The sequence below is a fragment of the Coregonus clupeaformis genome, chromosome 9 (genome assembly GCF_020615455.1).
Source record: "Coregonus clupeaformis isolate EN_2021a chromosome 9, ASM2061545v1, whole genome shotgun sequence".
In the NCBI taxonomy this organism is placed as follows: domain Eukaryota; kingdom Metazoa; phylum Chordata; class Actinopteri; order Salmoniformes; family Salmonidae; genus Coregonus; species Coregonus clupeaformis.
This window is the reverse complement of record NC_059200.1, coordinates 22,698,020-22,713,934: the sequence shown is the minus strand read 5'-3', so window position 1 is coordinate 22,713,934 and position 15,915 is coordinate 22,698,020. Positions and strand designations below refer to the sequence as shown.

The window sequence follows — 15,915 nt, the reverse complement described above, 5'->3', positions numbered from 1 at the left end:
TCTCCTCTCCTCTCCTCTCCTCTCCTGTCCTGTCCTGTCCTGTCCTGTCCTGCCTGTCCTCTCCTTTCTCTTCTCTTCTCTTCTCTTCTCTTCTCTTCTCTTCTCTTCTCTTCTCTTCTCTTCTCTTCTCTTCTCTTCTCTTCTCTTCTCTTCTCTTCTCTTCTCTTCTCTTCTCTTCTCTTCTCTTCTCTTCTCTTCTCTTCTCTTCTCTTCTCTTCTCTTCTCTTCTCTTCTGGAGATGAGCCCACACATTTCAGGGATGACCCCAGCCAGGGATCCTTCACGCCCACTCAGTTTCAGCTGGAACAGGCCTAGTTGACCAGGGCTGTGGGAAAAACTCAAACTCCCAAGAGGCATAGCTCTTAAAACATGATTTGGCAGCTCTTCCTCCTGGGTTCTTGGCCCTCTGCTTAACAGAGCGTGGCTGTAGAGAGAGCGGGAGTCACTCCTCTGCTTAACAGAGCGTGGCTGTAGAGAGAGCGGGAGTCACTCCTCTGCTTAACAGAGCGGGGCTGTAGAGAGAGCTGGAGTCACTCCTCTGCTTAACAGAGCGTGGCTGTAGAGAGAGCGGGAGTCACTCCTCTGCTTAACAGAGCGTGGCTGTAGAGAGAGCGGGAGTCACTCCTCTGCTTAACAGAGCGGGGCTGTAGAGAGAGCGGGAGTCACTCCTCTGCTTAACAGAGCGTGGCTGTAGAGAGAGCGGGAGTCACTCCTCTGCTTAACAGAGCGTGGCTGTAGAGAGAGCGGGAGTCACTCCTCTGCTTAACAGAGCGTGGCTGTAGAGAGAGCGGGAGTCACTCCTCTGCTTAACAGAGCGTGGCTGTAGAGAGAGCGGGAGTCACTCCTCTGCTTAACAGAGCGTGGCTGTAGAGAGAGCGGGAGTCACTCCTCTGCTTAACAGAGCGTGGCTGTAGAGAGAGCGGGAGTCACTCCTCTGCTTAACAGAGCGTGGCTGTAGAGCGAGCGGGAGTCACTCCTCTGCTTAACAGAGCGTGGCTGTAGAGAGAGCGGGAGTCACTCCTCTGCTTAACAGAGCGTGGCTGTAGAGAGAGCGGGAGTCACTCCTCTGCTTAACAGAGCGTGGCTGTAGAGAGAGCGGGAGTCACTCCTCTGCTTAACAGAGCGGGGCTGTAGAGAGAGCGGGAGTCACTCCTCTGCTTAACAGAGCGGGGCTGTAGAGAGCGGGAGTCACTCCTCTGCTTAACAGAGCGTGGCTGTAGAGAGAGCGGGAGTCACTCCTCTGCTTAACAGAGCGGGGCTGTAGAGAGAGCGGGAGTCACTCCTCTGCTTAACAGAGCGTGGCTGTAGAGAGAGCGGGAGTCACTCCTCTGCTTAACAAAGCGTGGCTGTAGAGAGAGCGGGAGTCACTCCTCTGCTTAACAGAGCGGGGCTGTAGAGAGAGCGGGAGTCACTCCTCTGCTTAACAGAGCGGGGCTGTAGAGAGAGCGGGAGTCACTCCTCTGCTTAACAGAGCGGGGCTGTAGAGAGTTAGAGAGTCACTCCCTAATTCCAGAGCATCCATTGCAGTGGGCCTAACAGTGGCTCTAACAGTTTGATACTGCAACTGGAGAACATACAGTGCATTCTGAAAAAGTATTCAGACCCCTTCCCTTTTTCCACATTTTGTTATCAATCTACACACAATACCCAATAATGACAAAGTGAAAACAGGTTTATAGAAATTCTTGCAAATTTATTAAAAGTTAAAAACAGAAATACCTTATTTACAGAAGTATTCAGACCCTTTGCTATGAGTCATGAAATTGACCTCCTGTTTCCATTTATCATCCTTGAGATGTTTCTACAACTTGATTGGAGTCCATCTGTGGTAAATTCAATTGATTGGACATGATTTGGAAAGGCACACACCTGTCTATATAAGGTTGCACAGTTGACAGTGGATGTCAGAGCAAAAAGCAAGCCATGAGGTCGAAAGAATTGTCTGTAGAGCTCCAAGACAGGATTGTGTCGAGGCACAGATCTGGGGAAGCATACCAAAAAATGTCTGCAGCATTGAAGGTCCCCAAGAACACAGTGGCCTTCATCATTCTTAAATGGAAGAAGTTTGGAACCACCAAGACTCTTCCTAGAGCTGGTCACCTGGCCAAACTGAACAATAGGGGGAGAAGGGCCTTGGTCAGGGAGGTGACCAAGAACCCAATGGTCACGCTGACATAGCTCCAGAGTTCCTCTGTGGAGATGGGGGAACCTTCCAGAAGGACAATCATCTCTGCAGCACTCTACTAATCAGGCCTTTATGGTAGAGTGGCCAGACAGAAGCCACTCCTCAGTAAAAAAGGCACATGACAGCCCGCTTGGAGTTTTCCAAAAGGCACCTAAAGGACTCTCAGACCATGAGAAACAAGATTCTCTGGTCTGATGAAACCAAGATTGAACTCTTTGGCCTGAATGCCAAGCGTCACATCTGGAGGAAACCTGGCACCATCACCTTCCAACAGGACAACGACCCTAAGCACACAGCCAAGACAATGCAGGAGTGGCTTCGGGACATGTCTTTGAGTGGCCCAGCAAGAGCCCGGACTTGAACCCGATCTAACATCTCTGGAGAGACCTGAAAATAGCTGTGCAGCGACGCTCCCCATCCAACCTGACAGAGCTTGAGAGGATCTGCAGAGAAGAATGGGAGAAACTCCCCAAATACAGGTTTGCCAAGTTTGTAGCGCATACCCAAGAAGACTCGAGGCTGTAATCACTGCCAAAAATACTTCAACAAAGTACTGAGGAAAGGGTCTGAATACTTATGTAAATGTGATATTTGTATTTTTGCTTTGTCATTATGGGGTATTTAATCCATTTTAGAATAAGGCTGTAACGTAACAAAATGTGGAAAAAGTCAAGGGGTCTGAATACTTTCCAATTCCACTGTATAACTCATTTATGGATCTTTTTGTAGAGCCGCCATGGCCGGCGACGTGGCTAGCACACATCTTTACATAAGAATTTAATAAAGTGTTTTTAATTTGATTTTGAGGTTTACTGTATAAAGAATTATAGCAATACCATTTTGGCTACTTTTTTTTTTTAGTTTAATTCACAGTTCATTGATTATTGTAACAGTTTCATATGCCAGTTACAAGTTTCTGAATTTCTGTTTGTCATTCAGGTCCAAGGATGTTGCTGAGCTTTATGCCAACATGACCTTTGACCCAAGCAAGATCAACCTACAGCAGCCCACTAAAGACTGTGTGCTGGGTGGGAGAGACACCGTGTGTGTGAAGACCAGTGTCTGCTTTAGCTACAGCGTCAAGTCTGAGAAGGACCACACTAACTTGGGCACAGGTGAGAGTCTGATAAATGTACTTCCAGTATGTTTGAATGTTTACAGTGTAAACACTTCAATTAAATGCAATGATTGTAACTGACTCTGGATAAGAGCATCTGCTAAAGGAGTAAAATATAAACTGTAAACCAGACAGTCTTTTCTCCAGGATTTCTGGAAAACCTGAGAATTATGGGAAAGTTACCGGATTTGGTGTTTGTTGTGTTTCAGCCATTAAGTACAACCTGACTCTGGACTCTCTGAGGGCGAAGTCGAGGGCAGCGTTTGTCAACTCTGATGAGAAGAGTGAGAGGAAGGTCCAGGCCATCGTCAACATCATAGACACTCTGTGTCTGGAGCATTCCTTTGCCATGAAGGCAAGTAAATCCTTCCTCAATCAGCCTGGTCAACATGAAGAGAGGAGGGAGAGAGGAGGGAGAGAGGAGGGAGGGAGGGAGAGAGGAGGGAGGGAGGGAGAGAGGAGGGAGGGAGAGAGGGAGAGAGGAGGGAGAGGAAGAGAGCCCATAGAAGAAGAAAAAATTCCCTCTCTTACATACTAGTAGAACACTGTTGAATGTGCTACTGGCTGCAGAGTTTGAACCAGAGAGGGAAAATGGGTTACAATTTTCATTGTGATAGCATCAGATAAAGCTTTTAGCCTGGCCCCAGATCGGTTTGTTCTGTATAGTCAACTCCTATGTTTGGCATGACATGACCATAGGAGTTGATTGGCAAAACAGCACAAAGCCTGGGACCAGGCTAAAGGGCCATTAGTATCTCAGTAGACTGGCCAGTGAATGCAGTGGATGGATGTACAGTATGGTAGGAAAGCTCTTAACATGAAAGCGGAGACAGATCTCCTTCCCTTTGATCAAAGGTAAAATCATCTCCAGTAAAACAACCCCTTTTACAAAAGGTCCATTACTGTAGATACAAGCATTCGGCTTAAAAGAGGCCTAGAAATCAATTCACATTACATTGATTGTTAATTGTTTTACTGAGTTTTGTAGCAGATAGTAGTACAATATAAGGTTTTAGTGAGAATGTCAGATGAAAAGAACAGAGGAGAGAGGGAAAAGAGACAGGAGGGAGGGAGGGAGGGAGTCTGGTACACCACGTAGCCAGACAGATCACATGCTGTCTATCCCACCTGGAACATAGCTGCTGTCTGATAGAGACTGACACACAGAACCCACATTGTCCTCCCAGGGGGAGAACTAATAGACATGCAGCCCTCGTAATCCAGAGGGACTACTGATAACAGGGCGGGTTATACATACATGTGTATTGTTAGATATTACTGCACTGTTGCACACTAGGAACACAAACATTTCGTTACACCCGCAATAACATCTGCTAAATATGTGTATGCGACCAATAACATTTGATTTGATACAGCGAATGAGATATAAAGCATACAGAAGACAACAGTACATAAGATGAGAAATACTGACATTTAATAAAAATGCATTTTTTAAAAAACGATACTGTACTCTGACAGTAAGCAAAAGCTTGTCTAAGTACAGCTAAGAGTGTAGAGTACATACATTGTTCATATAATTACATTATCCCCTCTTCCTTGCAGGCTAAACTGGACTTCAGAGACCCCATCATGGTCTCCCTAGAGTTTGGTCTGGCTGAGGACACAGGCCCTGTCCTGGATGGAGACTTACCAACGTCACTCAACAAAACGGTACAATGAACCACACTGCGCCAGATTTAACACACAAGCACACACACAAACCAGTAACTTTTGTCTTTCCATTAATTTTGTTTAGCTTGGCTTGCTTCCCTCTTTAGCCACTACAGGCCCTCCTTGGCTAACAATACGTGTGTGCATGCAAACATCTGATTTTCTTACCTTACTTTGATTAGACCTCAGCTATCATATATTGCAACAGTGAATCGGCACAATGTGAGCAGAGTAGTCAGGAATCCGTACTTTACACACTCATACAGTCTGGCTCCTTCTAGCACTGTAGAGTATGAATATCCTCTCCAACGGCTGTCCTCCATCCATCACTAGTTCCTATCAGAGGCTCTAAAACACTGACAGACGGTTATCCTGTTCCTATAGTGCAGCTCCCACACACATCGTTTTAATGAGTTGTTTGGCAGAGGGACGGAGGGAGCCAAAACATGTAGCTGGATGATAACACCGTGGTACAACAGGATGTTAACACGGTGATAGAACAGGATGATAACACTGTGGTACAACAGGATGTTAACACAGTGGTAGAACAGGATGATAACACCGTGGTACAACAGGATGTTAACACAGTGGTAGAACAGGATGATAACACCGTGGTACAACAGGATGTTAACACAGTGATAGAACAGGATGATAACACTGTGGTACAACAGGATGTTAACACAGTGGTAGAACAGGATGATAACACCGTGGTACAACAGGATGTTAACACAGTGGTAGAACAGGATGATAACACAGTGGTAGAACAGGATGTTAACACAGTGGTAGAACAGGATGTTAACACAGTGGTAGAACAGGATGTTAACACAGTGGTAGAACAGAGATTCCATGAGGACTCGAGTTCCTCAACACAATACAGGGTGTGATGTCATCCAAGTTGCATGTCTGTTTTGTCAGTTAGCACATGTTCACTGTCTCTCATGCTATAAACACACCACAACACTCTCAGTACAACACACCACACCACTCTCAGTACAACACACCACACCACTCTCAGTACAACACACCACACCACTCTCAGAACAACACACCACACCACTCTCAGTACAACACACCACACCACTCTCAGTACAACACACCACACCACTCTCAGTACAACACACCACACCACTCTCAGTACAACACACCACACCACTCTCAGAACAACACACCACACCACTCTCAGAACAACACACCACACCACTCTCAGTACAACACACCACACCACTCTCAGTACAACACACCACACCACTCTCAGTACAACACACCACACCACTCTCAGTACAACACACCACACCACTCTCAGTACAACACACCACACCACTCTCAGTACAACACACCACACCACTCTCAGTACAACACACCACACCACTCTCAGTACAACACACCACACCACTCTCAGTACAACACACCACAACACTCTCAGTATAACACACCACACCACTCTCAGAACAACACACCACAACACTCTCAGTACAACACACCACACCACTCTCAGTACAACACACCACACCACTCTCAGTACAACACACCACACCACTCTCAGTACAACACACCACACCACTCTCAGTACAACACACCACACCACTCTCAGAACAACACACCACACCACTCTCAGTACAACACACCACACCACTCTCAGTACAACACACCACACCACTCTCAGTACAACACACCACACCACTCTCAGTACAACACACCACAACACTCTCAGTACAACACACCACAACACTCTCAGTACAACACACCACACCACTCTCAGTACAACACACCACACCACTCTCAGAACAACACACCACAACACTCTCAGTACAACACACCACACCACTCTCAGTACAACACACCACACCACTCTCAGTACAACACACCACACCACTCTCAGAACAACACACCACTACACTCTCAGTACAACACACCACACCACTCTCAGTACAACACACCACACCACTCTCAGTACAACACACCACACCACTCTCAGTACAACACACCACACCACTCTCAGTACAACACACCACACCACTCTCAGAACAACACACCACACCACTCTCAGTACAACACACCACACCACTCTCAGTACAACACACCACACCCCTCTCAGTACAACACACCACACCACTCTCAGTACAACACACCACAACACTCTCAGTACAACACACCACAACACTCTCAGTACAACACACCACACCACTCTCAGTACAACACACCACTCAGGATCATTGAGTTCATTCTGTGATACTAGAGGAGGGGTCCTGTTATTGTTAGTGGAGAGCAGAGATGGGACAAACAAACACACACATGCTCTCTAACGTGCACGGACGCAAGCTCACTCACACACACACACACATATATACACACACACACACACACACCAGAGGAAACTGGTGGGAGGAGCTATAGGAGGACAGGCTCATTGTAATAGTTGGAATGGAATGGAATTGATGGAATGGAGTCAAACATTTGTTTTCCATATGTTTGATACCGTTCCATTCATTGCATTCCAGCTATTACAATGAGCCTGTCCTCCTATAGCTCCTCCCACCAGTTTCCTCTGACACACACACACTTATCAAGTGGAAGCGCTATGTTTTCCCTGAGACATCGTATGGCATCCCAGAACGTCATTCCTGAGAGCAGACAGTGTTGCTCTAGTCATCATTCCAATGACACTGGGAATGGGAACCAATGGGATTTTGACTCCCAAATGTTTGGGAAGGAAAAACAAAGGACTCTTTCAGTCAAAAAACAAACAAGAACACAGACAATTCACTGTCTCTTGATGCAATCACTAAAGCGAGTGAATTAGTTTTCGACTGCTTTCTTGCTAGTGCTGTCTTGTACATGGTCTAGCCTATATTGCTTGTAACCATGCACATGTCATTCAGATTCCTTTGGTGGACTGTGGGAGCGATGACAAGTGCATAGCTGACCTATCCCTGAAGGCTGTGCCAAGTATACAAAGGTATTTTCACAAAGATTGTATTCTTTCAAGCCATCTAACTGTCATGATTTTGTGGCAGTTATGTGGTAATTCAGTGCTAGGTATGTTGCCCTTGTACTTTAGTGCCCCCTTGTGTTGGTCCAGATGAAGTGTCGCAGCATTACTGCACAATCTGCCCTGCTACAGTAATAATATTACAGTAAAATCTGACCTGCTACAGTAGTAATATTACAGTAAAATCTGACCTTCTACAGTAATAACATTACAGTAAAACCTGCCCTGCTACAGTAATAACATTACAGTAAAATCTGCCCTGCTACAGTAATAACTTTCCTATTATTTCCAGTCTTGTGATCAAAGCCAACAAGGAAAAGTTCCATGTGCTCATTACCACTAGAAACAGTCAAGACAATGCCTACAACACCAAAGTCATGCTCAGCTTTACTGAAAACATCAACTACGTCAAAGTCGAGGTGAGATTCTTCTCTATGTTTGTATAGCTGTTGTGCAGCTTTGATTTACATTGATGTCTTGGATGTTGGGAATCAGAACGTCAGTATGGGTTTTGACGTTGACATTGTATGTGATATCAACCCTTTACTCTGCAGCCCAAAGACAAAGACTGCAGTCTGAATAATACCAAAGTTGAGTGTGCTGTAGGATATCCATTCCTCAAAAGCAATGTAGAGGTAAGACGATTCTTGCAATCATGCAAATCTATTCTTGTACCATTAGACTCACTATGTACTTCATGTTTCATTTTGTGATGAATAGGCCACTGATGGATTCTGCTTGTTCTCCCTCCAGGAGGTGTTTAAGATCCTGTTTGAAGTCAACCCTGCCCACGTCTGGAAAGAAATTCAGATCAACGTAACTGCAACCAGGTACAGTAAGCCATGGTGTTCATTCATTCATTTTATTTATTTAGCCAGGAAAGTCCACACAGTAACAATGGCTAGTGTTTTCCGGGGAGTCCTGGGTTCCATGCTAAATCTCAGCAACAGAAAATAAATGAGCGAGCAAAGAAGAAATATTGAAATGTCAAAATTCTAATGTAATTACTTTTCTCATTCCTACAGTGACAGTGAGGAATTGAAGACCACCCTCCATGACAACTCTGTGAGAATCTCCATCCCTGTGAAGTACGAGGCTGGACTCAGATTCACTGCGTGAGTACAGACAGCAGCAGCTACAACACCTACAGCACATTTTTATATCCATAAAAAATAGAGGTACACTATTAGTTTGACCTTTTTTCAAATCTTTCCATCTCCTTTCTAATCTTTCCATCTCCTTTCTCATCCCTCCATCTCTCAGTGACAGGCATATGAAGGAGGACCACATCATAGTGAAAGAGGGAGAGCAGTACCCCAGCGTCTTCAACCACACCAGTGTGATAGGAGAAGAGGTCAAGATCAGCTATACGGTAAGACCTACATACTGTAGACTGTAGTAATACCTGGTTAAATATGGCCAGGGGATAAGAGCAATTCAATTAAATGTATTTATAAAGCCCTTTTTACATCATCAGATGTCACAAAGTGCTTATACAGAAACCCAGCCTAAAACCTCAAAGAGCAAGCAATGCAGATGTAGAAGCATGGTGGCTAGGAACAACTCCCTAGAAAGGCAGGAACCTAGGAAGAAACCTAGAGAGGAACCAGGCTCTGAGGGGTGGCCAGTCCTCTTCTGGCTGTGCCCGTAATATAGCCCCACAGTGGAGGCGTCATAATACCCATAAAACCTAGCGGTCAAACAGGGAAATGGTTCCAATCATTTTTTCCACCATTAATTTTCCCATAGGGGATTTTAGAAACACTTAAAATAAGTGCTGTGTTTCGTGTAGACTTACCCTGGTGTGATGTTTTGATAACGTATAAATCAATTTCCCTGTTTTATGGGTATTATGACTCATACTGTGGTACTCTATAGGGTAAAGGCAGAGAATCCCAGTAGAGAGATGGGAGCCGGCAAGGCAAAGACAGGAAGGGTGGTTCGTCACTCCAGTGTCTTTCCGTTCACCTAAGCATCCCTGGGCCAGACTACACTCAATCACAGGACCTACTGAAGAGATGAGTCTTCAGTAAAGACTTAAAGGTTGAGACCGAGTCTGCGTCTCTCACATGGATCGGCAGACCATTCCATAAAAATGGAGCTCTATAGGAGAAAGCCCTGCCTCCAGTTGCTTGCTTAGAAATTCTTTCAACAATAAGCAGGCCTGCGTCTTGTGACCATAGTGTACACTACCGGTCAAAAGTTTTAGAACATCTACTCATTCAAGGGTTTTTCTTTATTTTTATATAATAGAATAATAGTGAAGACATCAAAACTATGAAATAACACATATGGAATCATGTAGTAACCAAAAAAGTGTTAAACAAATCAAATATATTTTATATTTGAGATTCTTCAAATAGCCACCCTTTGCCTTGATGACAGCTTCAATCTTAAAATGGAACCTTGAGGAACACCGAAACTTACCGTTGATTTGTCAGAAGACGAACCATCCACAAAGATGAACTGATAATCTTTCCGACAGATAAGATCTAAATCAGGCAAGAACTTGTCCGTGTAGACCATTTTGAGTTTCCAATCTTTCAAAACTATTGTGGTGATCGATGGTGTCAAAAGCGACACTAAGTTCTAGGAGCACAAGGACCAGACGCAGAGCCTTGGTCTGACACCATTAAAAGGTAATTTACCACCTTCACAAGTATGGTCTCAGTACTATGATGGAGTTTAAAACCAGACTGGAGCATTTCGTATACATTATTTGTCTTCAGGAAAGCAGTGAGTTGCTGAGCAGCAACTTGAAATAATATAGGCCGATGGTAAAAACACTAGGCTTTAGTACTGCCACGTTTAGTGAGTTTGGTACACATTCGGAGGATAGGGAGCTGTTTATTTTGTTCAACATAGGAGGGCCAAGCACAGGAAGTAGCTCTTTCAGTAGTTTAGTTGGAATAGGGTCCAGTATGCAGCTTGACGGTTTAGAGGCCATGACTATTTTCAGGAATGTTTCAAGAGATATAGGATTTAAACACTTGAGTGTCTCCATTGATCCTAGGTCCTGGCAGTTCTGTGCAGACACAGGACAACTGAGCTTCGGAGAAATATGCATATTCAAATAATTTGCTTTCTAATGATCAAAGAAGTTAATGAATTCATCACTGCTGAAGTGAAGGCCATCCTCACTTGGGGAATGCTGCTTTTTAGTTAGCTTTGCGACAGTATCAAAAATAAATGTTTGATAATTTGTACTCTCCTCAATCAGGTTGGAAAAGTAGGCTGATTGAGCAGCAGTGAGGTCTGTGGACTTCTCCATGTGAATATTGAAAAATGTGAATATTATCTACCATGACTACGAGGTCCAATAGGAATTCAGGGAACTCAGTGAGGAACACTGTGTACAGCCCAGGAGGCCTGTAAACAGTAGCTATAAAAGGTGATTGAGTAGGTTGCAATCCACTGACTATATACCAAAAGTAAGACACTTATTCTAAGTTGCCAAAGCGCGAAAAAAAAACGTGGTTACATTTTGACTGAAAGACCTGTGACTTCCTGTCTCTCTCTCTGGTTTCCAGGTTAAAAAGGATGTGGATATGGAGACTCCTCCTCTGAAGCTGAGGGTGACGTACCCGTACCTATCACCTAGAGAGAACGTCCTGCTTTATCTGACACATGTCACCTCCTCACAGGTAAGGCTTCTCTAACCTACATTATGCGTACTGTACCATAGAGGTAGACGGTCTACCTGTATCCCCTGCACATGGTTCTCTACCAGTCAACAGATAATCACACTGGGAAGTCAAACAGTCTGCAGAACTGTGGTGGTGTGGATCAAGTTGATCCAAATGTGATTGATTGATAATTTATTGATTGATGGATCTTTTCTCTCTCCCACAGGATGTGAAATGTAATGTCAGGGACCTGATTAACCCTTTAAAGATCAACCACAACAACATGCACACCATCAATCCTAAAAAAGAGACCCTCAGTGTCTTCCTGGTGGTGAGTCAACACTACTGTGTGTGAGTGTGAGTGTGAGTGTGAGTGTGAGTGTGAGTGTGAGAGTCTCACAGTGTGGGTACTCTCCTTTGCAGGGCTGTAAGGACCACCCGTGTAAGTCTTTTGACTGCTCCATCCCTCAAGTCAACAACAGTCAGGTCAATGTTACCTTCAGGGTGTGGAAACCCACCTTTATCAAAGTGAGTACAGTGAAGTGTCACCTGTTTGTTTAATTCATTCATTGTTTTTGATTGATTTATTTATTTATTAATTGATTGATACATTTATTAATTGATAAATGTATTGGTATATTAAGTGAATAATGGAATTGCTCTTTGCTCCACAGGCAGAGTTCCCCAGCCTTCATATGATTGTTCATGCCACTCTGGAGAACCTGAACACTGATCTCTTTGTGTTGAGTACCCCCAATTACGCAAGAGATGTGAGTGCAATTATCTATTCATTTTCATGTGATAGGCTGTGTTTACACAGGCAGCACAATTCTGATCTTTTGCCCAATTATTGGTCTTTAGGCCAATCAGAACTGATTTTTTGCTAATAATCAGGAAAAAATATCAGAATTGGGCTGCCTGTGTAAACACAGCCTTTATGTGTTTGCTTTTTATCCTTTGCTTGTTTTCTGGTTCGTGTAAAACTCTTGCTTCCATCTCAGGTGAAGATCCAGGTCTCTAAAGAGGCGTTGGGAGGTATACCACTGTGGATCATTATAGTCAGCATCCTAATAGGACTGCTCATTCTGGCACTGGTCATCTTCACTCTATGGAGGGTATGTGTGTGTTCACAACCTTCTGTCTGCTTGTGTCTGTTGGGGAACTTTTATTCTATTATAATTTGTATCTTCCCAAATAGAATAATAATAATAATAATAATAATAATAATGCTTGTATTTGGCCTATCTCACACATGTACAAGTGTGTATTATATGCATGAGTGAATTGCAAATGTGTTTTTTGCATATCCCAACTCCCCCTGAGACACCCTGGGAGAGTAGGGTCAAGGCTTGTATTATAGAGAGGCTCAACAGTGGTGTGATCATGTGTGAAATGCATTTTTAAATCTATTGAACTTGAACTCAAACCTGAGACTTGGAGTTTGGATGTGAATTCTGGATGATGTTTTATTCACTGTTGTCTTTTCTGCTCCACCAGGCTGGGTTTTTCAAGAGAAGATCCATAGAGGACATGGAGAATGACGACATGAAGGACTGATCCTTCCACCACCCTACAGATCTGTCTGTCTTCAGGTCTGTCTTCAGGTCAGTCAGAAGAGATACCATAGGAAATACCCCATCAACCAATTCACCTGAATGCCATCAGGTCAGAAGAAAAGCCTGTCTATTTATGGCTCTGCAACAACCATTCACCTGAATGTGATGTGGCACATCTACCAGCCTTAAAAACATGATCTGGTTCAGTGGATAGAGAGGCCTGGGGAAATATTGAACTTGTACAGTACACTTTGGTCTTCCATCTATCCAACTTGGGTACCAAGACCTGGACCTAAAAGACCTAAGCTAGAAGGGAAATCAGAAGACCTGAAGGATAATGGCACCCTGACCCAGACCTGATCAAATGCAGCCACATCAGCTTTATACAACAGGACAAAACGTTCTCAGGTTCACTTATAGCGTCAACATCCCAACGACACTAAAAACACCTCAGATTACAGTATGGCATTACACCAAAATGGTCCAAATGTCCAAGACAATCTGCGATGGATTAGAGTCCTGTGTTATAGTTTGTTAGATATTTTTAACGAATATATTGTAAATGTATACCATGTGCTGCATTTATGTGTTATTACCTATATTTTGAGACATTCCTCATCTTCTAAGCATGATGTTTGCTTTTTGAGACACTGATATGAGACACTGATATTTTCACATGAGTGTTTTTCCAGTCTTACGAGTGCAATCTGTAAATTGGATTATTATTTGTTTTAACAAGAGTGTTTCCCTGAATATTGAAGGGGTCTATGCAAGTGTACCCTCCCCAAATATATATTCAGTATAAAAGAAGAGGAGGAACAGATGCATTTAACTATTGACATAAATACAATGTTTATTTAAAAAATATATTTCCTCATCTAGTTTTTGTTTCATCTTGTTACCACATGGGGGCAGAGAACTTACAGATTGTTCCTTTACAGTATTAGGAAAACCTTTGATTATACTGTACATGTAATGTAAAGTTTGTACATAAAGTTATGTTTGCAATAATTCCTCTAATTTAAGATCAAATTGAGTCCAGCATGTATCACCAAGGCCCTATATGTCAGTAATAGAGAGAAAATAAGTCATTTGCTCCAACATTTCTCAGGTATTACATATGATAGTATGGCGAGAGTATGGCGAGAGTATGGTGATAGTATTCCCACGGGGGGCCAGTATGAAAAATGTATGCACTCACTAACTGTAAGTCGCTCTGGATAAGAGCGTCTGCTAAATGACTAAAATGTAAATGTGATAGTATGGTAATAGTATGGTGATAGAATAGTGATAGTATGGTGATAGGATAGTGATAGTGTAGTGATAGTATGGTGATAGTATGTTAATAGGATGGTGATAGTATGGTGATAGTATGTTAATAGTATGGTGATAGTATGATGATAGTATGGCAATAGTATGAATTAGATAAAACAAACAAACTTAGTATTTTAAAAGAAAATATAATTAAAAAGAAAATATGTAAATATTGGTCTTATATCTTGATCAAAATGTAAATGTTTGATAAATGTGTATTGGAACTAGATGCATTTTGTATCTATTCACTAAGATGTTTATTTTTTTTTTACTCATCTTTCTTTCTGTTCTGTCTTTTGATTTGGGGGAGTGATTTCGTGAGGTAGCCTACGGTCACATACAGTAATCCAAAAAGTATTTCAGCTGAGTGTAACTTGATTCCTGATGTTCGAACCTGTCAGTATCACAAAACAAAGAGATGTTTGTCTCAGAGAAGGTCAAACTCTGGAAACTAGGCTGTTGAAAGTCACATACGGGGGGATTTTGGTTTGCAATGCATATCAACACCAGGTTATACCAAAGCCCTGTAGTCTCTGTTATGGCCGGAGCAGTAGAGGTTTAAAAGTAGAAATGTTCCCTCTTTTATTTATGCACCATCTCTGTTTTCTCTCCGCCCTAAATTCCTCTGCATTATTTGTTGTTTACATATTTTGCACAGGCAGTCCGGTGTAACCCTTGACATTTGATTGTGTATATAAGAGACACTCATCAGCTCACCCATTACTGTTGAAAGCACATGTAATAAATGAATATATATCTGTAAAATGTGTAAGATAATCTTAACACAGGGAGGGAGGGACTGCATCAGACTGATGGGAGGGACTGCATCAGACTGATGTACTCCAGTCATACACACTGCTGTGAACTTTCCATTTAATGCACTGGTTTGTCATACTGTATGTACTCTGATCAGCACAGATTTGAAAGCATTTTGAAAGCATTGCACATGCTGTCAAGGATCTTATGCCAAAAAATAATAAAGAATTGTTTTTTAATTAATACATGTTGGAAATCAATGGCCATAGCACTGGATAAGGATTGTGGTATAGCAGGTTAGTTACAGGTGTGTGTGTGATCATTGAATGCTAAGAAGTCATAAATGATGTCCCTCTCTGCAGGGCAGGCAGCAGGTGAGCTATTTTGCTGCAAATAGGTTGCTCATGTGTTTGGGATTACAGTTAATTCTTTCATCTGGATCCTGTTAAATCAGTGGGCAGTCTGGGCCCTGCAGGCCTACTGACCCCATTACACAGACGGGTTTCATGGGTTCAGACTGAGAGCTGAGAGAAAATGGACAAGACAGCTTCCAGTATGATTCTGCAGCTGGCATCTGCCTTTCTTTGTAGGTGTTTGTGCCTACAGAACAATAACTCAAAACATGAACACAGGCAGACAGACAGACAGGCAGACAAATGAACACCCACAGTTTGTCACGAGTTACAAAGCCAGAACCCAGA

General features: G+C 43.1%; 1 protein-coding gene across 1 annotated transcript in view; it reads left to right on the top strand.

The window, feature by feature from the left end:
* Positions 1-15,457, top strand: part of LOC121573486 (integrin alpha-1) — a 94,567-nt gene extending 79,110 nt beyond the window's left edge. The window contains exons 16-30 of the mRNA XM_041885522.2: positions 3,125-3,300; positions 3,512-3,657; positions 4,866-4,973; positions 7,853-7,929; positions 8,255-8,381; positions 8,517-8,597; positions 8,716-8,792; positions 8,988-9,077; positions 9,226-9,334; positions 11,493-11,606; positions 11,815-11,919; positions 12,012-12,116; positions 12,263-12,358; positions 12,590-12,703; positions 13,086-15,457. Coding sequence (XP_041741456.1) covers positions 3,125-3,300; positions 3,512-3,657; positions 4,866-4,973; positions 7,853-7,929; positions 8,255-8,381; positions 8,517-8,597; positions 8,716-8,792; positions 8,988-9,077; positions 9,226-9,334; positions 11,493-11,606; positions 11,815-11,919; positions 12,012-12,116; positions 12,263-12,358; positions 12,590-12,703; positions 13,086-13,145 — 1,585 coding nt within the window. The 3' untranslated portion in view covers positions 13,146-15,457. The remainder of the gene's footprint in view (positions 1-3,124; positions 3,301-3,511; positions 3,658-4,865; positions 4,974-7,852; positions 7,930-8,254; positions 8,382-8,516; positions 8,598-8,715; positions 8,793-8,987; positions 9,078-9,225; positions 9,335-11,492; positions 11,607-11,814; positions 11,920-12,011; positions 12,117-12,262; positions 12,359-12,589; positions 12,704-13,085) is intronic.
* Positions 15,458-15,915: the final 458 nt, after the last annotated feature.